Source organism: Myripristis murdjan, chromosome 21 (genome assembly GCF_902150065.1).
Source record: "Myripristis murdjan chromosome 21, fMyrMur1.1, whole genome shotgun sequence".
NCBI lineage: Eukaryota > Metazoa > Chordata > Actinopteri > Holocentriformes > Holocentridae > Myripristis > Myripristis murdjan.
In genome coordinates, this window is record NC_044000.1 from 3,931,242 (window position 1) to 3,956,374 (window position 25,133).

A 25,133-nucleotide genomic window follows, 5' to 3' on the forward strand; every position below is an offset into this window, starting at 1 on the left:
GAGAGAAATTGCAAGAATTTACATTTTGTACTGTTGAATCTTAAGAAGGTTCTAAGTAGAGCTTCAAAATGCAAAAAGAAGAAATGGGAGTGAGACAAGAAAAAAGATATGAGTAAGCAATTTATTGCAAACAACCATTAAACTGAAATTGGCTGTTCATCAGCTGATCAAAAGTTTAAGACCACAGCCTTTTAAAGCCCAAATCTTTGCAAAAATGTGGATTCAGTGTCATTTTCTGTCAGGTATCCACACTATCATGACCTCCTGATGGCAAAGGCAAAAAAGCTTTCTCTTCTTGAACACAGTCGGATCATTGAGCTGCATAAGCAAGAACTTGAGCATTTTGCTAATTCCCGAAGGAGGATTTTTTTGACTGTTTTTTTAATTTAAATTTTTTTTTTGTTTTGTTTTTGTTTTTTTGTTTTTTTGTTTTTTTTGCCCCTTGTGTCTTTCGGCCTGCATCTTGACGATACAGCCACAGCACATCTAGAGCTGGAGCTTCTTGTTCAGCAGGGCAGATGTTCGCTGCCAAAGGGGGTCAGAGCTGGATGTTCTAGATAAAAATAGTTAATCACCCTGTACTGCCCTGGTATTGTTTTGTTCATCTACTCTATCACCTCTTTAATTTAATTCCTGTAATTGTCTGTGTGTGCTCTCAGGCCAACGTGGTGCACCTGGGATACAAGGATCTCCAGGTACACCAGGAGAGAAGGGCGAGAAAGGTAAGTCAGAAAAAGAAGTGAGTTTAAGACCAAAACTTTCAGCACCTGGTGACGTCTGAAGCTTCAAGAGATCATAAAAACAGTGAGAGCCAGTTCAGCCCCCGGACCCAGTGGGGTACCATACAAAGTCTACAAAAGGTGCCCCAACCTTCTGCGGCAGCTATAGAAGATCCTGCCAGTATCTCCGAAGGTGGGTAGGGCTCCCAGGAGTCAAAGCAGTATCGCACTATACGTACGGAAAAACAAACTGACACTCCCATTCAGCAGTGTCAAGGAGGAGTTCATGGTCACCCGCACTAGAGAGGTGCTGTTATACAGGGAATCCAGAGAGTCCAAGGTCCTAGAAGGAACTGGAAGCCGGAGTTGAGGTGAGGACGGGGAGAAAATGGAAAAAGGTGGCGGTGGAACAGGCTGAGCCCCGGCTTAGGCAGAGGGTGCTGGTGGGCCAGGTGGTGTCAGGAAGGGCCAGGTTAGGCAGCAACCCATCAGCGCATCGAGACCTGGCCAGCAGCAAGAGGAAAGCCAGATGCCAGCTGGTCCAACAGGAAGTAAGGGCAGGCATGGAAGGGGAACACGCCGCTAAAGCAGTGGGGATGCATCAGCAAAGCGCTTGGACATGTTGGGATCAGGCACTGGACCTTAAAATATCGTGGTCCGACTTGTGACGGGCTGAACCTCAGCGCATCAAGTTCCTTGTCCAATCGGTTTATGATGTGCTCCCATCACCAGCCAACCACCACTGCTGGGGTATAGCTGAAACACCTACGTGCACCTTGTGTTCCAGGATAGGAACCCACGAGCACATCCCCAGCTGCTGCTCTAAAGCCCTTGGGAGAGGGTCGGTACCGTTGGTGCCACGACCAGGTGCTAACGGTAGCTGAGTCCATCTGCTCTGCCATGGCCCACTTCAAGCACCAAAAACCAGTGAAACAGACCATCCACTTTGTCAAAGCTGGAGAGAAGCCACAGCACCACCAAAGGGCACTAACAGGTCTCCTAATATTACAATATTAAGCTAAGCGTCGTGAAGTAACAGGGACCAAACTGAACACAGCTTGGTCCCCATTTACTTCAGTTCACAAATATTGGAATACTGGGTCAGGAATGCGACAAAACCAAAAGTTCTCCATGAATTCAAGGCACCATTGGGTGAGTAGTTGATAGAAATAAAGTCATTTTTGGGTGAACTACCCCTTTAAGGCAGCAATTCACCCAGTGCATCAGACACTGATTGAATGCATCATCATAGAAATGGTTTCTTGAATCTTCTTACAATTAAAATCAAAGCATTACAAAATTATACACTATCATTATTATCATTATAAAGCAGCAATCTACCATAAAGCAATAAATAATAATAGTGGAGAAAAAACATGAGAGGCACTACTGGCATTACTTTAAATTAGAGAAATGTGAAATGCCAAACTGAGATGGGAGCCATTCATTACATTGTTCTGATGTCACTTGATTTCTTGGACGAGTGTTTTAAGATGTTTGTCAGTGAATATATTTCAATTTGGAGGGATAACTTGTTGCAAATTTAAATTAATATAAATGTTGATGTAACTAATTTATGTGGATTACTTTTCTAAGTGGTTTACATTCACTCCTGACACTGCCTCTCAAACCTTTTAATTAACAGTGTACATAACACCTCTGCCAAATCAGTATGAACAGGACTAGACTCTGGTCAATAAAGTGGACCCAGATGTTAATCTCAGATGTTTCTGTGAGTTTTTTAAAGTACATGAATGATCATGTAATTCAGCCAAGGTACTATTTACTCTAATTTATTTAACTCCATAACAGACTTGTTACTACAAACTAGAACATGAAATTTATAACATGATATTTAAAATATATGCTGAGGTACTAAAAGCCAATGTATATCGAGGAAAACATTTTATAGTCTTCTCAATTGAAAGAGTAAGCAATTACAAATGATTAACTTTAAAATACTTATACTTGGAGCAATACTTAGTATATCTTGGTACAAGTATAAGTCAAATATACTAAGACTTTTGTAAGACTTTTCTTTATACTTTAAAGTATAAGCTAAGTGTACGTAAGTACACTCCTCTTAAGTCAATCAATCAATCAATCAAACCTTTATTTAAAGCCTCGAAGATCATTGAGGTTTCCCTCACAATCAGATACATTCAGTGTTAAAATATTAAAAAAAAAAAAAAAAAAAAAAAAAATATATATATATATATATATATATATATATATATATATATATATATGTTAAGTACTTACAAAGTAAACTTAAATTTTAAGTATACTTATAAGAATAAGATCTAAGTACAACAGAATAAGATCTGAGTACAACAGAATAAGATCTAAGTACAACCCAGTGTGCAAAAAGCAATGTGCAAAAAAAAAAAAAAAAAAAAACAGAAAAAAACCGTGTGCATGGTTGTATAAAATGTGCATAGAGGTAGGTCAATGTGCAAATTTAGAAGAAATATACAGTATACACATGATACATAGCAGTAAGCAATATAAACACTATAAACAAGGATTATAAAAAAAATAGAAATATGAACAATTTAAACAGAAGTATTAACAATTTAAACAGCAGTGGCTGGACTGCAGCCTACACACTTTCACTCTACACTGAAACAGGTGCTTTTTTTTTAAGATGCAAAGGACATCTATGAGCTGTAGGTGAAACTCATTCACTCATTCACAGGATCATAGTTAGCTACCGGTACCATCCATTTGGATGTGCCAGCTTCTTGGCTGAGCAATGTATTTAAAAGGAGTTGGGGGTGGAGCTATAGTAGCTACTGGCTATTCTGCCAGCTGGGAACTGTAGCTGTTAAAACTACGACGGAATATTAGGACTGAAAAAAAAGTCATGGTGCCAGGGGAGGAGGGGTAATACTCCAAGAAAAACTCAGATATTCACTGAGATTAAAACTTAAAATGCATGAGATAATGCATTTGCCAGTTATTAAGTCATAAACTTATGAGTAAAAAAAAAAAAGTTTTTTCTTTTTGAGTTTTTTCCTCATAGTTTTGAGAGTTTTGTTTTCCGACTTTATTCTAAGAGAATTTCAGGTTTTTTTCTTGCAAATTTGTGACTTTATGAACTCAGAACTTTCTCATAAATTTACCTCATTAATCTCAGCGAATATCCCAGTTTTTGTTCTCATAAATGTATGACTTTAAAACAAACAATAAAACAATTATTGGTTCTTCATTGAAGCCGAACTTAAGAACAACAACAACAACAACAACGATAACAATAATAATAATAATAATGATGATGATGATGATGATGATGATGATGATGATAATAATAATAATAATAATAATAATAATAATAATTTCACAATAATGTAATCATAATATTCTATGTACCATCGGGTCAGGGTTGCAAAACTCGCATGTATGTTTCATCATTCAGCAAGTTAGCTTGGCATGTATCTAAAATACAGCTAAAACTGTGCTATTAATGCACAAGTTCTCCTCCTAATTTTCCCTTATTTTTGCCTCTGCTCGTCTTTACTGACATTTTAATTGTAAATGAAAACTGAACTCTTCATGAGCGTGAAGGTTCATATGCTATTGTGTAGCATAAGTCAAAACCAAACAGGATCTTAAACAAGAATCTGTGTGTTTCTTTTCAGGTGATATTGGTGTTGGTATTCCTGGGCCAGCAAGACCAAAGGGAATCAATGGTAGACCGGGAGAGCCAGGCCCCATGGGTCCTCCAGGTTGGATTCATTATGGTTGTTACTGGAATATTGTAATCACTGGGATTATAACTGAAGCTGCAAGATTTTAAGTAAAATGTTTTATTACTCTAAATGACAAAATTGGGATGCAACAGAAAAGAAAAGATGTCAAGCCGTGTCAGTCCATATGGAAGTTGGGTAGAAGCACTTCTCTGCGCAGACCTGGATCCAATAAAAATACAAATTCTCACCTTCAAACAATGAGCAGTGCTCCTTCTAGAGAAAGTTGGACTCTCTAACATTCCATCACATTTCAGACCATCACAGGCTGGATGGGCTGGTAAACATGAATGTGCTGTGTGCAGTACAGTTCTCATCGGGCCTGAAAATTAAGACCCTACCCTAACCGGGCCCTACTGGGCCAGCCCGAGGCCCTACCCTACCCTACTAATTGGCCGAACTTTAGGCCCGACAGCCCGATAAAGCCCGAAAAAAAAACAAAAAAGAAAGGAGAGGGAAAAAACCCGTCAAATTCGCCATTATTTAGCAGCGCCGGTGGCTCAAATTCTAGTAGCAGTGAGAGAACGGACATAGTAGTTGGCGAAAGGCAGCTTCACATGTTCAGTTGTTCATAACAGGGACAGTTTTTGCTATGGGCAATGTAAGCAACAGCCCAGGGCGCAATGAACTTGCAATCACAAGCGCCCTCCAAAAAAAAAAAAAAAAAAAAAAAAAAAAGACTACCATATTGATCCACATAAAAGATGACCCTGATTTTAAGACCTTTTTTGGAAAAATAGGCTACAAAATCTTGTTTGAATAAAAAAGCCACCGGCCGGCATCAGGCGAGCCGGCGTAGTGACATGGAATGGCACAAGCCAGTAATTTCACCTAGGGCGGGAACATAGGCAGAACCGCCACTGGTTCATAAAACATGCTAAGTTAGTAAAGGTACTGTAGTTCTGCACAAAATGGTTTAATATAGAGCTAAACTGTTATCCCCGTTCTTCTCTCTCTCTCTCTCTCTCTCTCCTTCTGCTTCATTTAGGATATTTCGTCCTTCAACGGTGACAGTAAAACCTTTTGTAGATTGAAGATTTTGTAGATTGAATTGCTAAATTGGTGGAGAAATTGGCCACTCTCACTCTCTCCACCAGTCACATAAAAGTGAAACGCCATAATCAATAACACAACACATAATTATATTTTTTATATATATATAAACACACACATACACACACACACACACACACAAAGAACCAGAACCCGAAGCCCTACCCTACCCGACCAATTCACATACATTTTAGGCCCCACCCTACCCGAAAGTGTCGGGTAAGGTTGGGTAGGGTCAGGTTCGGGCAGAATTTGAGAACTCTAGTGTGCAGTTTAGTGATGCCTTGTTGCAAGATTTATGGGCATTAATGTTATAATTTTTTCAATCAATTGTCTCTTACTGTTGTTTAGAACTGCCAAAATGCAAAGTGTCTTTCTGCAGTAGTAATTTTGTCAGTTTGTAAGGTTGTTGTTGGTTTTTGTCATTATTCCTGTTTATAAATCCATTTTCATAAAATAAATAGGAGACAGAAAAGGTCAGTCAGATGAAGGCTTTAATGTGAAATCAGGATCCTGGGTTCTTCTGCCATTTATGCATCCCCTGTCGTTCTACTGGGAGCGATGCAAAATGATGTTGCAAATTAACCACATATTAGAGATAAAATGTGATGAGAAAGTAAAAGACACGAACCAAGACTCGTGCCATTTGATGGTCTTCCTGCACGAGATGGACTGTGTATGACTAACAAAAAGACAGACATCAGCACACATTTCTAAAAATCGTTGACTCCATGTTAGGCCCAATGACAGTGCTCTGTTTGGTATTAACTGTGCTCCACACCCAAGTTTACCATTGACTCTATGTTTTAGGCCCTCCTGGTAGCACTGGAGTTGCGGGACTTCCTGGACCACCTGGTAAGGTTCCAGTGACAGTGTGTTTGTGTCCTTTACCTCTGCCAGTGGAGTTGGAGTTTTTACCCTATTCTGTTTGTTTGTTTGTCAGCAGGATATCTCAGAAAGTTATACTGCTTTTGCACAAAAAATTGTGGAAAGGTTAGTCATGGGCCAAAAAGAGCTTATTAATTTCTCATGCTGATTGGTTAAAGTGGAGCATGGTGGTGGGTATTGCCAATCACAAAAGGCGTATACCTAAAAAAAGATTCTTGGAATAGATCGAAAATTTGCCTATTGCTTATTTAGTGAGGAGGCTTGCTATGTGCTTGGTTCAATTTCTGCTGTTAGCCTTTCCAACCATGGCTATCAGATATCTATACCCATCTCCTACTCCCATAAGAGTATCTACCTTTTTGCAGTCTGAGTATTCTTTTAGCACCTCACCCATTACAAAACAAAATGCACGCGTTCCGCACAATGTGCTCCCTGCCACACTTAGATAAAAGATAACCCTTATTTATAATTAATTCCCTCAACCGGCTCTGAGACTTCACATTTTTCTTTGCTTAGAAATGAGCACTGACACCTTCAAAGGATTCCATTGTGGACGCTAACACATTTTTACAAAGTGCACAATATGTCCTTTAAACAGTTTCTGCTGCTTGGGTTGATATTCCATCTTTGCTCTATAAAATAGAATGAATTAGCTTACCCTTGCACTTCCACTACCAAAGTTCCACTACCCCAAGGCCAAATTTTCAATTTAAGAACAGATTGATCAAACATTTTGCAGAGTTGAATTAAACCTCCAGCGCAGAGTGAAGCAAGGAGTTATACTTTATTTCCTACATTTGGAGGCTGAGTGTAGAGAGGAGCCTTTGTAAGCGGACAGCTGAGAATCTGGGTTGGGAAGGTGAACAGAGTTTACTACTGCAAGGTTTGTTTGACCAAGGCAAGGCTACACTGTTGCCAAAATGCAGCAGTGTGTTCACAACAAGTGTGTTTTGAGTGGTTTAGTCGCATTCTGGATAAATTTTTTACTTTCTTTTCACCATTGGAGAACAATGCCTTTTGACCCTAAGTGGCACCAGAAACTGCATTGAGATACATGAAAATGTTAGTCTTGGTCCTCTTCCAGACCCGAGTGGGGTGCAATGAGGGTATGCGGCGCTTGTCTAATTTTTTCAAATAGATTGGGAAAAAAAAACTCACTCCTTGGCGCACCTTGGCATGATGGCGCCTATAGCATTTGCCTAACCTGCCCTATGGACCGCACAGGCCTTGGGTATGGTTAGTTGAGTTCTGCAATACAAGTCCACACTCCATCTTCCTGTTTCTCTTTAGTTTGCATGTTGGTGACACATGGTGTCATTGCCATTGTTTCATTTTGTTATGTTAGACACTATCTGTTTGTATCTGCTGGTTATCTTCACATACATGATGTTTATGTTAGTTAACAATACCACAAAACCACTTGGTTAAGGTTATGGTTAAGGGGATATTTTTGCAAATTCAGGGTAATCATGTTTTGTTATCTAAAGATATTTTGGACATAAGAGAAGGAAGTCCATTCCAGTTTCTGTTTCTGAGAGGTCACAGTGTTGGTACAGCATGGGTCTTCCTTTTTCAATCTCTCTGTGTGTGTGTGCATCCATGTAGGACCCAGAGGCCCAATTGGGCCCCCAGGAGTCACAGAGGACCAAGGACCAGGCGCAAAAGGAGAAAAGGGACATACTGGAATGCCAGGTAGAGCTGCCTCCTTTGGAGAGATTTGAACAGAGAAGCAAAATTTCTGTTCTAGCATCAAATTACTTCAAAGTCATATTTCTCATCATCTGCCGCTTATCCGGGACCGGGTCACGGGGGCAGCAGTCACTCGTGAACAAGACCCTTAGATACTTGAACTCCTCCATTTGAGGCAGGACTTCTCCACCAACCCGGAGAGGGCATGCCGCCCTTTTCCGGTCGAGAACCATGGCCTTGGACTTGGAGGTGCTGATTCTCATCCCAGCCGCTTCACACTCAGCTGCAAACTGCCAAAATGCCTGCTGAAGGTCCTGCTTCGAAGGAGCGAACAGGACATCATCCGCAAAAAGCAGCGATGAAATCCTGTGACTCCCAAACAGGACTCCCTCCGGCCCCCAGCTGCGCCTAGAAATTGTCCATAAAGATTATGAACAGAACTGGTGATAAAGGGCAGCCCTGCCAGAGTCCAACATGCACTGGGAACAGGTCTGATTTATTGCCAGCAATGTGAACTGAGCTCCTGCTCCGGTCGTGCAGGGACCGAACAGCCCTTAGCAAAGGGCCTTGGACCCCATACTGCTGGAGCACTCCCCACAACCGCCATGCGATGCTGCAGAGGCGTATCAGCCAAGACAGCCCCACAAGATCCAGAGATTTGAGATACTCAGGGTGGATCTCATCCACCCCCACCACCCTGCCACTGAGGAGCTTGCGAACCACCCCAGTGACCTCAGCTTGGGTGATGGACGATTCCACCTCTGGGTCTTCAGCCTCTGCTTCCTCAACGGAAGATGTGACGGTGGGATTGAGGAGACCCTCGAAGTATTCCTTCCACCGCCTGACAATATCCCCAGTCGAGGTCAACAGTTCACCACCTGCACTGTAAACAGTGTCGGTAGAGCACTGTTTCCCCCTCCTAAGGCGCCGGAGTGTTTGCCAGAATCTCTTTGAGGCCGACTGATAGTCCTCCTCCATGGCCTCACCGAATTCCTCCCAGCTTCGAGTTTTTGCCTCCGCCACTGCTTGAGCCGTGGCACGCCTGGCCTGCCGGTACCCACCAGCTGTCTCAGGAGTTTCACAGGCCAACATGAACCGGTAGGACTCCTTCTTCAGCTTGACAGCATCCCTTACTTCCGGTGTCCACCACCGGGTTCTGGGATTGCCGCCATGACAAGCACCAGAGACCTTGCGGCCACAGCTCCGAACAGCTGCATCGACAATGGAGGCCGAGAACATGGTCCATTCGGACTCAATGTCCCCAGCCTCCCTCGGGAGCTGGGAGAAGCTCTCCCAGAGGTGGGAGTTGGAGACCTCCCCAACAGAGGGTTCTGCCAGACGTTTCCAACTGACCCTCACAAAATGTTTGGGCCTGCCAGGTCTGTCAAGCTTCCCCCTCCGCCAGCGGATCCAACTCACCACCAGGTGGTTATCAGTTGACAGCTCAGCCCCTCTCTTCACCCGAGTGTCTAAGACACATGGCCGGAGATCAGATGAAACGACAACGAAGTCGATCATCGACCTCCGGCCTAGGGTGTCCTGGTGCCACGTGCACTTATGGACACCCCTATGCTCGAACATGGTGGTTGTTATGGACAAACTGTGACTAGCACAGAAGTCCAATAACAGAACCCCACTCACTGTGTCGCTGTTGCTGCCCACGTGGGCGTTGAAGTCCCCCAGTAGAACAATGGATTCCCCAGTCGGAGCACTATCCAGTACCCCTCCCAAGGACTCCAAGAAGGCTGGGTACTCTACACTGCTATTTGGCCCGTAGGCACAAACAACAGCGAGAGCCCTCTCCCCAACCCGAAGGCACAGAGAGGCGACCCTCTTGTTCACCGGGGTGAACCCCAACACATGGCGGCTAAGCTGAGGGGCTATGAGCAAGCCCACACCTGCCTGCCGCCTCTCACCGAAGGCAACTCCAGAGTAATGGAGGGTCCAGCCCCTCTCGAGGAGCTGGGTTCCAGGGCCCAACCTGTGCATGGCCAGCCGTTATGTCCAGGGATCGGGTCGCCGAGGCCCCCACCTTTGACTGCTGCCCGATCCACAAAGCACCAGCACCTTATGGCTACCCTTGTGGGTGGCGAGCCCACAGAGGGTTGGACCCACGTCACCAGTTTGGGCTGGGCCCAGCTGGGCCCCATGGGCAAAGGCCCGGCCACCAGGCGCTCGCTCACAAGCCCCAACCCCAGGCCTGGCTCCAGGGTGGGGCCCCGGCTCCGCCGTACTGGGCGACGTCACGATCCTCGATATTTTTCTCTTCATAAGGGGGTTTTTGAACTGCTCTTAGTCTGGCCCATCACCTAGGACCTGTTTGCCATGGGAGACCCTAACAGGGGCAAAGTGCCCCTGGCAACATAGCTCCTAGGATCATGTGGGCACACAAACCCCTCCACCACGATAAGGTGGCAGTTCAAGGAGGAGAAATTACTTCAGAGTACACCAGTTTATTAACACATCAGACCAATATTCGTCTTTTCTTAAATACAGGTGTATTCTCAGCACAAACATTTTTTGAGGGATTTCAGCTGGGCTTCTGCTGAATCTTGCCCTCTCCAAACATTTTTCCAAGATAGATTAGAATAGTTAGGGTGCTAAAACCAAAGTAGCATTTTAGTAAAGGAGATTGTGAGACTGGGTAAATGAGAGGTTATGGAGCTTAGGTAATGGGATAGCAATGATGAGTTCACTTCAATATACAAGTAAAAAAAAAAAAAAGTTAGAAGAATGAAGATACAAAAAAGATAGCCTTAGTAAGGGTATGTAAAACCTTTATATTTCACTGCCTCTGACATACCATTTCTGCTCTGACTGCAGGCCTTCAGGGGCCTCCTGGAACAGCTGGGGCCAAAGGTGACAAGGGGGTCGCTGGTGTACAAGGTATGTGATGTGTCATTCACGTGAATTGCATAGAACCGGAGAGTTTTTTGGGGGGTGGCTGAGTCAAAAGGCTGCGTTTGATATGCATGAAGGCTAGAATTGTGAAACATACTTGGATAATTCTGATAATTGACATTTCTCTGGGTCAATCAGAATCTCAGCTCTCGTGGTGGTGTGCTGATGTTTGCTTGAAGCACACAGCGCCAGCTGAGCTCAAAGGGCAGGGCCTTGTTTGGAAGAGATGCCTGGCTTCCAAGTCCGATGGAAAGTTTTAAAGTTAGTTTGAAGGAACCTTACATTAAATTAGACCTTGCATAATGTTATGCATCGAGCAAAATGGCTAACGTTAGTTAGCAAGACAAGCGGGCCATATGATGCTGGAATTTCCATTAGCAAGATAGCGAACTAATCAGCCAGCTAACGTTAGCTAGTTCTAATGTTAATTCCAGCATGGTCTGCTTGTCTTGCTAACTAATGTAAGCCATTTAGCTCTAAGCATATGCTTGCTACGTAAGGGCCTAGTCTTCCAGCTAGCTAGCTAACTAGGCCCCCTACCGCCCCCCCGAGTTTGCATGTCTTTCTTTACAAATGGGTAGGACAGGTATTTTACTAAACATAATCCACTGTTTCTACATTCCCAGGACCACCAGGGATTGCTGGTGCCGCTACCATGAAAGGAGAAAAAGGTGAAACAGGAAACACTGGCCCAAACGGAGTTCCAGGTCAGTTTCAAAGTCTGATGTCATCTTATTTATTCATTTAATTGTTTGTCAGTTTCAAAGTCTGATGTCATCTTATTTATTCATTTAATTGTTTTGTCGTTTGTAAATTAATTATTAGTTTGATGATAGAGAGGTATCCCAGATATTCCCTGCTACTAAATAAATATGGTGGGTTACTCTGCTGTTAAGAGCTGCTAATTGTAAAAGAATATCATTTGTGTGGGTTTCCATGGAGAAGTTTAGGGTCTAAATGTAGTCTCGATACTGTTTCAGAGATTTCCTATCCTGACATCAATTCTGGGGCGTAAAACATACTTGGTATTTTTTGTCATAAATGTGGACAAATTTAAAGATATTGAAAATGTGCAAAATATATAGAGCTTTGATTCAGAGATATGGGTATCAGTTGAACCCTACCTTACATGGCCACAAAATCTACTTTATGGTTTTTAGCAGGCAAAGCCTGGCAGTTTTCCTTTGTGTTTTTGAGAAATTCAGTAATCAGTGCTAGTTTGTAATAGCAAAATATTGTACCCTCTCAACAACAACAACAAAAACAAACAAAAAAAAAAAACAATTTTCATGAACTATTTTCTCAAAAATCCATTCACATTCTGCTTGTAATTGTATGTACAATTACTGCAAGTCAAGTCAAACTTAATAGAAGTTAGAGGCATATGCTTTTGACTGAAATATTTTCAGTTTTCATTGACACACCAAAACTACCAAATATTACAAATTTCTCAAACATAAAAAAACCTGGCTGGATAACTCTTGGATCGTCCAAAAGGATTTTTAGTCACTGCATATTGGCTTCTAAAAATGCTGAACCTGCTCTTTTACTGTCGAGGTTGGAGTCAAAGCACTGTCATGTAAAGCTTATGGGAAAGCAATGTTTTAAAATGGCAATGGTGTGTTTGCTTTCAACATACACCCTGGTGTGCTTTACTGTGCCACCAGAAAGTATTCACACCCCTTCACTTTTTCCACATTTTGTTACGGTACAGACTAAACCTAAAACCGATTTGAGGATAGTTTTCTTTTAAAAAAAATGACACGAAATAGCCCATAATGACAAAGTGAAAACATGTTTTCAGACATTTTGGTAAATTTCATTAAATGTAAACATTTAAACATAATAGGTACATAAGTATTCACACCCTTTGCTACGACGCTCAAAATTGAACTCAGGTGCATCCAACTGATCCACTGATCATCCTTCCACCTGTGGTAAATCCAGTTGATTGAACATGGGAAAAGAGTTCATGAAAATAGTTTTGTTTTTTGTTTTTTGTTGAGAGGGTACAATATTTTTCTATTACAAACTAGCACTGATTACTGAATTTCTCAAAATCACAAAGGAAAACTGTCAGGCTTTGGCTGCTAAAAACCATAAAGTAGATTTTGTGGCCATGTAAGGTAGGGTTCAACTGATAGCCATATCTCTGAATCAAAGCTATATATATTTTACACATTTTCAATATCTTTAAATTTGTCCACATTTATGACAAAAAATAACAAATATGTTTTACGTCCCAGAATTGTACTGTCGATTTTTTAAAAGAAAACTATCCTCAAATCGGTTTTAGAATAAGTCTGTAACGTAACAAAATGTGGAAAAAGTGAAGGGGTGTGAATACTTTCTGGTGGCATTGTATATTACCTGAAATTTTTGGTTTCAGTGGTACTACACAGGAATGCAAAGACATGGGTGTGTACCTGTGCAAGTGCAATATATGCCTTCATAATAATGTTCATAGTTGTATCTGTCTATTTATTTGTATTGCATTGTGTAGACCTTATTTCATGCAGCAATAATTGGCCAGACAGTGTCCTTCATCTTCATTATTGAGGATACAAGTGATCACCAAGTATGAGGCTATGCAAATAAACTTGACTTGGCTGGGAACTTTTAAAATGGTTTCAACATCAGATGACCAGTCATATGGTTCCTCCTTACCCCCACAGGTCCTGCAGGACCACCAGGCTCTCCTGGACCCAAAGGAGAGCGAGGAGCTGCAGCCCGTAAGTCTGCGCAGGGCTGACCTGAGAGCAGGGGAGTCAGCGGCAGTGGAGCAGAGCTCAGTGGAGGGCACAGCAGAACCAATCAGAATACAGCAACAGCCTGACATTGCAACATTTCATTGCAACATTTCATGAAAAAGGAAAATGACACACTAAGCAAACAAAAGGGTGTAATTGTCAATTAACCCTGCCATATGACAACACTGGGGAAGATTTTGTGTCAAATTTTGTTGACGCAATTAAGCTGTGCCAGAGCGAGAGACATCATAGCAAATTAGCTGACTAACATCAGAAAATGGATGATATAGAGAATTACTCCAACATTTTGGGCAGAATACCCCTTTTTATGACTTACCCAGACTGAGACAAGATGTTTGATATCATTTTCACCTCTGTGTGTCCACAGGTTTGGCTCCTATAAATAGCATTTTGTGTTAGCTTAGCATAAAGACTTCAAGTCTAGGAGTCATTAGCCTGGCTCCATCAAAGTGAAAAAACAAATGTTACAGCAACTCCAAAGCTGTCTTATTTACATAGTGTATCATGTGGATTTGAAATACACGTATTAAAATTTTTGATAAAAACGAGACTTGTTTTCGGAGAAGTTAGATGGTTGGAACTATAACCACTGAACACATGCATCTTTCCGTCTAGTGCAGTGATGCGTGCACTGCTCAGGGTATTTGCACCATACTTAAACCACTGGTACTTTAGTAGAGTGTGGATCACTGTGATAGACAGAAGGATATATGTGCTCAGTGTTTAACTTCTAACTAAATCGTTTCTACAAAAACTAGTCAGGCTAATGAGTCCTATAGACTTCAAGTAATAATAATAATAATAATAATAATAATAATAATAACAATAATAAATTTTATTTTTACTTTACATAAAATCAAATCTCAAAGTGCTACAGAAGGCAGTGCAAATATGCTAAGTTAAAAACAGACAATATGATAAAATACATTAAAAGGCTTTAGTAAAAAGGTAAGTCTTTAAGTTGTGTTTAAAAGTGTCCACAGTCTGCGGTGCTCTCAGGTGGTCAGGGAGAGCATTCCCATAGTGCAAAGTCTGGTCCTGGGGGGGGTTGATGAGGTTGGCAATGCGGCAGGTGTGTGAGGAAGTCTGAGGAGTGAGGAGTTCTTTAAGATAGTGTGGAGCATGTCCATGAATGCACTGATGTGTGAGGAGGGAGATCTTGTATTGAATTCTGAGTTCAATGGGCAGCTAGTGGAGTGATTTGAGGATGGGCGTGATGTGGTCCTGCTTGCGCGCCCTCATCAGGATCTTAGCAGCGCTATTGAACCTCTGGATGTACAGAGGTGAAAATGGCATCGAACATCTTGCCTTAGTCTGGGTAAGTCAGAAAAGGGGTATTTTACCCAAAACGCTGAAGTATTCCTTTAAATGAAATAAAACTAAAAATACTCAAAGCGGTGTTCTGCCAACAGGATTTGGCAAAAATTTTATTTATCAAATAGCCTTGCTGGAGAGGCCCCCCAGTCTGTGTGTTAGAATTAATGTAACGTCACTGAAGCATTCATCCAACTGTTTATCACCGGCTTTTTGATCAATATAAAACTCTTGTATTTATTATGACCCCTTTCACCAACAAATTGACTCAGCATAGCTGTGACAAAGGGCTCTAGTTTTGCAGACCGGGCGAGGCGGGGGTGCAGTGCACCTGCGCTTTGCCAACTGGGTTTGGACAGGTGGATTTTGTAAGTTTGGCACGCCGTGCACGCTGGTGCTAGTACTCCACCGTCTCTCCTACCGGCGGAACGGAGGAGAGAAGGCGTGGAGTGGGTTTGACACAGCCGATTCACTTTAAACCAATCAAATGAGCCCCTGTCCTCGCCTTTAAAATGCGCTGCGCGAAGGCGTAATGAACGTTAACACAATTGACATGGAGGAAGAGAGCAGCCGCAACACACACTCAGGACAGTGAGGCCAGTCTTGGCTGCTGGAATGTTGCTGGAGCTACCTGCCATCCATCTGTCCATCCATCCATCTGTCCATCCATCCATCCATCCATCCATGCATCTATCCTTACATTCGTCTTCCTGAGTCCCCTGTCTTTCCATTACCTACCTGCCTCGCATCTCTTTTTCCAGCTCTGTCACCGTCTGTTAAAGTTATTGATTTTTACGAGCAAATATAAATTTAACTGTGAAGCCCCCATTTTTAATGAATTTCTTTTTTTACCTCAAAGGATAATCCTCGCCATCTTCATATAAATACATGTTTGTCTTGCAGCTTTCGACTCCATCACTTACTGATGCAACAACACACTAGAGATTAAAACAAAATCCGGTTCATGAAAGCTTTTACATTCGCTGTTCTAAACGCCCAGTGTCTGGCAAGGAACTGATGCCTTTTACATTTTCGATTTGTGTGGAATATTTATATACACTCAGGAGGTCATGACAGTGTGGATACCTGACAGAAAATGACACTGAATCCACATTTTTGCCAAGATTTGGGGTTTTAAAGGCTGTGGTCTTAAACTTTTGATCAGCTGATGAACAGCCTATTTCAGTTTAATGGTTGTTTGCAATAAATTGCTTACTCCCATTTCTTCTTTTTGCATTTTGAAGCTCTACTTAGAACCTTCTTAAGATCCAACAATGCAAAATGTAAATTCTTGCAATTTCTCAACTGGTCTTAAAATTTTGATCAGGAGTGTATATGGAAGAAGAACTGTGTAGTTAACACGAGCAGCACCAGACACCATGACAGGAAAAAAGATATCACCGTACTGGACACATTGTTTGACTGACAGGTGATCAGGTTGGGTTTTCATTGCGCTGCCAAACGGTGCCAATCTCCTTTGATCTGACATCAGTTGTGACGGGACCGTCGATATGGAGATAAATTTATTTGCTGATTGAGATAGTAGCATTGAATAGTGTTTTTTTAATGCATTGTTAATGTGCCTGACATTCTGGACTCCTACCTGTGAGGTTTTGGTGACGTATGCGCACTGTGCGCTGGTCAGCCAAACTTCCACTACACCAGCTCCGCTCAGCCTGCACTGAAAGTAGACGTGGTTTCAGATGGCGAGCTTTGAGCGCACCTCGGCGAAGCCTTTTTGCACGAAACTGTCACTACGCCAAGCTGAATCTGTCGACACCTCCCCCTGCTGCAACGCCACTCCCATCTCAGCGCACCTTGGTCTGCCAAACTACCAAACTGAGCGTGCCTCGGGTTGCGCTGCTTGAAACCAGCTCTGCGGGGGGTTCGCCTCACTGCGCCACCCTGCGCTGCGCCGGGAAATTAGAGCCCAAAGTGTCAGCAATGACTAACATTTTTGTAGGTGGCTAAAGTTGCTAAGTTAAACTGATTTGCAATAGCGCTGTGAACTAGCTAAAGCAGCTGCTGTGTTGACTGAAAACCATGTTGCAGCAGGTGGACATGGCAGTTACTAGTGATTGGTTAGCAGCATTCAAATCCCTCCACCTACAGAAATCAGCCAACAGAGGGAACATTCCTCTACATTACTCCTTTCCATTCCATTTAATTACATATGTCTACAGCATTATTGTCTGTGTATTCAAGTTTATGCACATTTTACTAAATAATATGAAACTATGTTGCAAAGCAAGGAAATGCAGAGTAGAAGTTAAGCAGAGCAGGGGCATGTGTTGTCTCCCTTTCCTAAAGAGACAATGACCAAAGTGAGAAAACATACAGTTCATCCATTTTACTGAACAGTTATATGAATGCTCCATGTTGCCCAAGTACTACAAATGTCCTACTACACTTAGTACTTGTAATTTTAAACAACACTTTATTTGGATAGTAATATTGACACTCAGCTATCATTTTACCAAAAAAAAAAAAAAAAAAAAAGCATCATTTGGCATTTCTACTCTACACATTCTCCAGTCTTAACCCTCACTGTTACTGCATTTTTAATACCAATTCCTACCTTGTGATTAATCCAAATTGAGATACTGATTATCAGCTTTGCACACTATCATAGCACCTTAAACTCAGTAGATTCTTTGGTAAAACATTACTGTCGCTTGGCAGTAAGTAAGCGTATCCCTTGTTCCAACTTTCTGGACTGTTCTGTCTTGAATACAGAACTGAGAAGTTGAAGTAGCAGTTTAAAAAGTGAAGTTTCAGTCAGTGGGACCTTCAACAATAGTATCTTTCTTCCTCTACAGTGAGTGTGCGGCTTGCTGGAGGGAGAGAACGTGGGAGAGTGGAGGTGTTGCACAATGAAGAATGGGGCACTGTGTGTAATGACAACTTTGACCGTAAAGATGGCAGAGTGATCTGTAGGATGCTGCACTATCAGGATGTCGACTATGTCTTCACTGCCACTGTAGGTAAGAACAACAAATCCTCCTATCACCCTCACATTGTCCTCTCCAAACCAGATAATGTCACTTCTCTTCTCAGTCTAATTGCTCACAAAAGCCTTATAGTTTTTTCTTGAATTCATTTTCCAAGCACTTCTTTCCACATGAGCATCTATGGTCTCATTAGATATTGTGTGGATTAGGGAATTTTGGCTTTTTGTCTCTTGTTGGTTGAATACTCACTGTACAATGTCAACTTTTCTTTGAGTTAAGACAATTGGTTTTCTTTTTCATCTGATGACAGTGCACTTTTTGGGTTTATCTGCTGTTATCTATTTATCTGCTAAAAACAGACAAAGCTTCAATTCAAGTGACAACATAAAAAAATCGCCAAGCCATCACCTGTACAAGGTTTTCACAGTCAGCAACTTTATTCTCGTGCTACTTTCACTATGATTAGTATTAGCTAAATGTATTATGGAGCCTAATAGTTTTTGCAAAAGCAAAGCAATTTAAGGGAGATGACAGGAGATAGTGTCACCCTCTTGCATACTTTTTGGGGAAAATTTGCTTTGACATTTACCAGATCACTGTTAACTGCCAGCTGACCAGACTGTAAAATGAAGAATAGCAGGTGTTTACACTGTGTAATTTTATTATGCTTTAGCGCCATCTAGTGGCTGTTAGTCTGCATTTGTGTATAGACTTAAGAGGTTGGGAGTTATAGTAATAGTGTTTCATTTACTGTTGTTTGAGCCAAAATTTTTACACCACAACACAATACATCGACGACACAAGTGTATCCCAATTGTTTTCTTATGGTTATTTTAAGATTTTTGCATTTATTTAACATTTTATTTAACATTTATTTAAACATTTGAGCCTGTAAAGTATTACATATTACACATTTAAACCAATTCAACAGGGTGCAATGACTCTCTACAAAGCACAAAATATCTTGCTGTGTATGTAATGTATTATGTTTGAATCCATGTACGTTTTTCTATTGCTGGGCACAGATGACATTACTTTAAGAAATAATTCACTTTTAAGTGGCCTTTTGGTAACCTTTCCTTAAGATGATATCTATCTATCTATCTATCTATCTATCTATCTGTATGTGTACACACACACACACACACACACACACACACATATATAAAGAGAGAGAGACAGATTGATAGATACATATATATATGTTCACATATATACATTTAACAGTATATATTCAGTATGCATTACAGGTATATGTATATATGCATGTTTGTATGAGAAGACAAGATGATAATGATAACTGCCTTTGTTCTTCAGGCACTGGTAACATCTGGCTTGATGACTTGCAGTGCACTGGCAATGAGAGAAGTATCTTTGACTGCCCACACAATGGAGTGGGTGTTCACAACTGTAACCACAATCATGATGCTGGGGTGCACTGTATCTAGACAGTCAGCATCTACGACCACCGAAACCAAGACAGACAAAGGACTGGTAAACAGGCAACACAGGCAGCATGGGGAAGGATCACAGCTGGATCTCCCTCCATATTCACAAAACACACCATAGAAAACCGCATGCCAAGCTCCATTTCACTTCATTAATCAAGACATTAGTTTAAATGCTTGACACTGTACCATAAGCAAAAGATTATGCTAAAAGCCTTTTATTTCTTTACATCATGTATGCTGAATGAAAGTTACAAAAAACTCATGTAATCAAAGTTTGCTACAATAAAATACTTCATCTTTCCTTGGTTTCCCAACTGTGGACTGTGTCAGTTAGTACTTTCCAAATACTTTGCTGGCAGCAACTTGGCTTTTATTCTCACACCTGGGTCATTTTTAAGGCTGAGATTAAGATTTAACTTGAGGTTAACTTTGTCGCCACAGGGGAATTTGCCTCATATACAGTACAGGCCAAAAGTTTGGACACTCCTTCTCATTCAATGTGTTTTCTTTATTTTCATGACTATTTACATTGTAGATTCTCACTGAAGGCATCAAAACTATGAATGAACACATGTGGAGTTATGTACTTAACAAAAAAAGCTGAAATAACTGAAAACATGGTTTATATTCTAGTTTCTTCAAAATAGCCACCCTTTGCTCTGATTACTGCTTTGCACACTCTTGGCATTCTCTCGATGAGCTTCAAGAGGTAGTCACCTGAAATGGTTTTCACTTCACAGGTGTGTCTTATCAGGGTTAATTAGTGGAATTTCTTGATTTATCAATGGGGTTGGGACCATCAGTTGTGTTGTGCAGAAGTCAGGTTACTACACAGCCGACAGCCCTATTGGACAACTGTCAAAATTCATATTATGGCAAGAACCAATCAGCTAACTATAGAAAAACGAGTGGCCATCATTACTTTAAGAAATGAAGGTCAGTCAGTCCGGAAAATTGCAAAAACTTTAAATGTGTCCCCAAGTGGAGTCGCAAAAACCATCAAGCGCTACAACGAAACTGGCACACATGAGGACCGACCCAGGAAAGGAAGACCAAGAGTCACCTCTGCTTCTGAGGACAAGTTCATCCGAGTCACCAGCCTCAGAAATCGCAAGTTAACAGCAGCTCAGATCAGAGACCAGATAAATGCCACACAGAGTTCTAGCAGCAGACCCATCTCTAGAACAACTGTTAAGAGGAGACTGCGCCAATCAGGCCTTCATGGTCAAATAGCTGCTAGGAAACCACTGCTAAGGAGAGGCAACAAGCAGAAGAGATTTGTTTGGGCCAAGAAACACAATGAATGGACATTAGACCAGTGGAAATCTGTACTTTGGTCTGATGAGTCCAAATTTGAGATCTTTGGTTCCAACCGCCGTGTCTTTGTGAGACACAGAAAAGATGAACGGATGGATTCCACATGCCTGGTTCCCACTGTGAAGCATGGAGGAGGAGGTTTGATGGTGTGGGGGTGTTTTGCTGGTGACACTGTTGGGGATTTATTCAAAATTGAAGGCACACTGAACCAGCATGGCTACCACAGCATCCTGCAGCGACATGCCATCCCATCCGGTTTGCGTGTAGTTGGACGATCATTTATTTTTCAACAGGACAATGACCCCAAACACACCTCCAGGCTGTGTAAGGGCTATTTGACCAAGAAGGAGAGTGATGGAGTGCTGCGGCAGATAACCTGGCCTCCACAGTCACCGGACCTGGGGCCAGATTCTCCAAAAAGTTCTTACTAATAATCTTAAGACGTTTCTTAAGAGGAAAAATGAGAAGTTCATAAGAATGTTCTCAAGTGCTATTCCCCATTATTTTCTTAAGAACTGCACATTATCTTAAAAACTTCTTAATTTTTTCCACTTACGAACTTCTCAACTATCTACCTTTATGTAAACAAACAGCCTCGAGCTGCAACCCACAGCAGTTCCATCTAAAATACAACAAAACAATATCCATTATAGTCTCAACTTTGATTTGATGTTATAAAAGTGTTTTCTCAAAAATTGAGATACATACTTTGTATTGGACAGCGACGATATTACTAACCTATTAGTTAATGGAATCTAAATATAACTGACACTTGACAAAATATCCTCATAGACTCAGAAACAATAGCCTACAAGTGTCTAAATATTGGTTTAGATATTAGGCTGAATTACAGTTTCGATAACGATTATCACTATGTTAACAAATACAATGTAAAATTATTAAGGTATTAGCCTACTACATTAATCTATGTTATATAATCAAATTCTGCTCTAAATTAATCAAAGATGTTTGAAAAATAGCTTACCTTCACACAGCATGTGGTTACTTAACCTCCTGTCGTGTTCGCGGTCAAATCTGACCGGTGTACAAGTTTTCTCTCCAAAAAATGCAGTTAATTTCATCTGTTTGTCATGAGGTTCCATGACTTTGTTCACACATGGCATCTGAACACATAAAATAAATTTGGAGAATTTTTATTAATTTTTGAATGTTTTATTTAACTTGTATACAGCCATCGTGTTCCCGGTCACAAATGACCGGTCATTAGAAATGAATGGGTAAGACTACAATTAGTGTATAAAATAGAGTTAAACACATTCTCACACTCCTTTCCCACACCCCAACATGCAGGTGTCTTTGAGCAGACACAGATGTGTGTGAACACACACACACACACACACACACACACACACACACCTTATACCCCTTTCTGGCTTCCATGGCAACCCCCACAGGAAAGTATCTCTCTGACTTCTTTCCCACACCCCAACATGTAGGTGTCTTTGAGCAGGCACGCACACACACACACACACACACACACACACACACACACACACCTTATAACCCTTTCTGGCTTCCATGGCAACCCCCATGGGAAAGTATCTCTCAGACTTCTTTCCCACACCCCAACATGTTGGTGTCTTTGAGCAGGCACACACACACACACACACACACTCACACACACACACCTTATACCCCTTTCTGGCTTCCATGGCAACCCCCACGGGAAAGTATCTCTCAGACTTCTTTCCCACACCCCAACATGTAGGTGTCTTTGAGCAGGCACACACACACACACACACACACACACACACACACACACACACACACACACACACACACCTTATACCCCTTTCTGGCTTCCATGGCAACCCCCACGGGAAAGTATCTCTCAGACTTCTTTCCCACACCCCAACATGTAGGTGTCTTTGAGCAGGCACACACACACACACACACACACAAACACACACACACACACACACACACACACACACACATGGACACAGACACACACAGACACACACAACTTTGCCCCTTTTTGGCTTCCATGGCAACCCTCACGGGAACCTACCACGGGAACTGCCAACACCTGTCACCTGACACCTGACACCTGTCAGGTGGCAGGTGTCAGAAGAAGACCCAGCTGAAGTTGTGGTCACCTTTCGGTCCAAAAATGGTCATTTTTCCTGGACCTCATCCCCACCTGAGAGGAACGGTCAGCTTCCATGTGAAAATGTCATGAGGATGACTAGCTAAATCATAGTGGTCAATGCTGACGGGAACACAAAAGATGCTATTTTTTTGCCACTATTTAGAAAATTGAAATGTTTTCAAAACAGTGTCCTTGGAAAACATTGAAATGAAGTACTCTGTGATATATACTACAATATGTTTCATCTGAGTGTTTGTTATAGTCAAAATAATATCTATATAATGTTTTTTCCCCTAAAAACGAATGGTATGATCTCAGGTAAATTAGGCCCACAGCACATACATAGCAAATAGAAGTTCAAAACTTGTCATTTTCACAAGAGCAGAAGTTGATAAAAAGATCTAACACAACATTAGGTGATAATATGTATCATAGTGGATTTATAATCAAATACAATGTTACCGGTCACATGTGACCGGGAACCTCATGAGTGTTAGCCCAAAATGAACACAATAGGAGGGTTAAGACAACCTTTACCTGTCTTAAAGTTACGATACTATTTAAGAAAAATAGTAAGATAATTTCTTTCAAGAATCCCATTTATTCTTAAGAAAAATCTTAAGAATAAAGTTGAGAACATTCTTAAGATCTTTTGTTTGGATTCTTAAGATATTTTGTTTGTGAATTCGAAAATATCTTAAGATTCTTCTTAAACCCAAACTTAAGAAAAAAAGTGGAACTTAAGAAGAAATTTAATCTTAAGAACCTTTGGAGAATCCGGCCCCTGAACCCAATCCAGATGGTTTGGGGTGAGCTGGACCGCAGAGTGAAGGCAAAGGGGCCAACAAGTGCTAAACACCTCTGGGAACTCCTTCAAGACTGTTGGAAAACCATTTCAGGTGACTACCTCTTGAAGCTCATCGAGAGAATGCCAAGAGTGTGCAAAGCAGTAATCAGAGCAAAGGGTGGCTATTTTGAAGAAACTAGAATATAAAACATGTTTTCAGTTATTTCACCTTTTTTGTTAAGTACATAACTCAACATGTGTTCATTCATAGTTTTGATTCCTTCAGTGAGAATCTACAATGTAAATAGTCATGAAAATAAAGAAAACGCATTGAATGAGAAGGTGTGTCCAAACTTTTGGCCTGTACTGTACATCACTGGCATCAGAGAGCCAGATAAAACCCATCCACGCCAGATGAAAAAACAATTATTAAAAACCGGCTTGTCATTTAGATTAAAAAAGAAAAACCTCATACACACATGCTCAAGTTCAAACATTTTCGTCAGTCTCGTGGCTGCTTTTGTTCATTAAAGAGAATATAATAAAGGTAGAAGTAGCCCTCACTATCTGACATTATTTTCCCCAAAGTAAAAATAACACATGAAGATTCATAGTGTCTACACTTTATATAGATCATAGAGTTTCTTCTATATCAGACACAAGGCAGGTTTATTCTTACCTTACATGTTTCGGCGGCAGTGGCGGCTGGTGAAAAAAATTCTTGGTGGGGCTGGTGTGCCAACACATTTCCCTGCCTAGTCTAGTATAAGCATTCAAATGAACAGTGGGGAAATTACTAACAGTTCCACAATAATATTTAATTTCCTTCTCAAAATCAACAGTTTCACAGATAAAATAACAATTTACAGCTATATTAGACTTTATGCTATCAAATACTATACAATACAATAATGAGATAAATTTACAGAAAGGGATTTCAGCTGAATCTATACAAATCAACAGTGTGAGTGAGTTTACAGCAAAGTTCTTTTCAAAAATTAAAACATAATCAGATGATTTACCCTATCTGATCAAGAAAAAAATGCAACATTTGCTTGAAGAAAACAGCATCAGTGCCATAGAGGCAGCAAAATTTGTCAGTGCATGTCACAAACACAACAAAACAACAGGGGGTTACGGCGGAGATATGTTGCTCAAACACTAGGTATGTAGTATTATGAGTTGCAGAACATAATAAATTATCTTTAAGGAGTAGATGTTTACCAGTAAGCGTGACTCCAATAATTTAACATTAAGTTAAATTATTATTATTAGTTTTAAAAATGTAAATTACTTATCAAACAGACCTAACAATTCAACCACCAATGAATGAGCAGTAGTATGCCTGTGATAACATAGATTGAATATGAAAAATAAGCCGAAGTCATACCGCTTCTCGGAATAGACAAGTTAAGCCAGTGTGCTGCTGT

At 41.1% G+C, this 25,133-nt stretch overlaps 1 protein-coding gene across 2 annotated transcripts in view; it reads left to right on the top strand.

The window, feature by feature from the left end:
* Positions 1-25,133, top strand: part of LOC115380325 (macrophage receptor MARCO-like) — a 118,939-nt gene that overhangs the window by 7,412 nt on the left and 86,394 nt on the right. For both annotated transcript variants that reach the window (XM_030081454.1, XM_030081455.1), the window contains exons 6-11: positions 660-722; positions 4,361-4,447; positions 6,332-6,376; positions 8,015-8,101; positions 10,922-10,984; positions 11,626-11,706. In XM_030081454.1, coding sequence (XP_029937314.1) covers positions 660-722; positions 4,361-4,447; positions 6,332-6,376; positions 8,015-8,101; positions 10,922-10,984; positions 11,626-11,706 — 426 coding nt within the window. The remainder of the gene's footprint in view (positions 1-659; positions 723-4,360; positions 4,448-6,331; positions 6,377-8,014; positions 8,102-10,921; positions 10,985-11,625; positions 11,707-25,133) is intronic.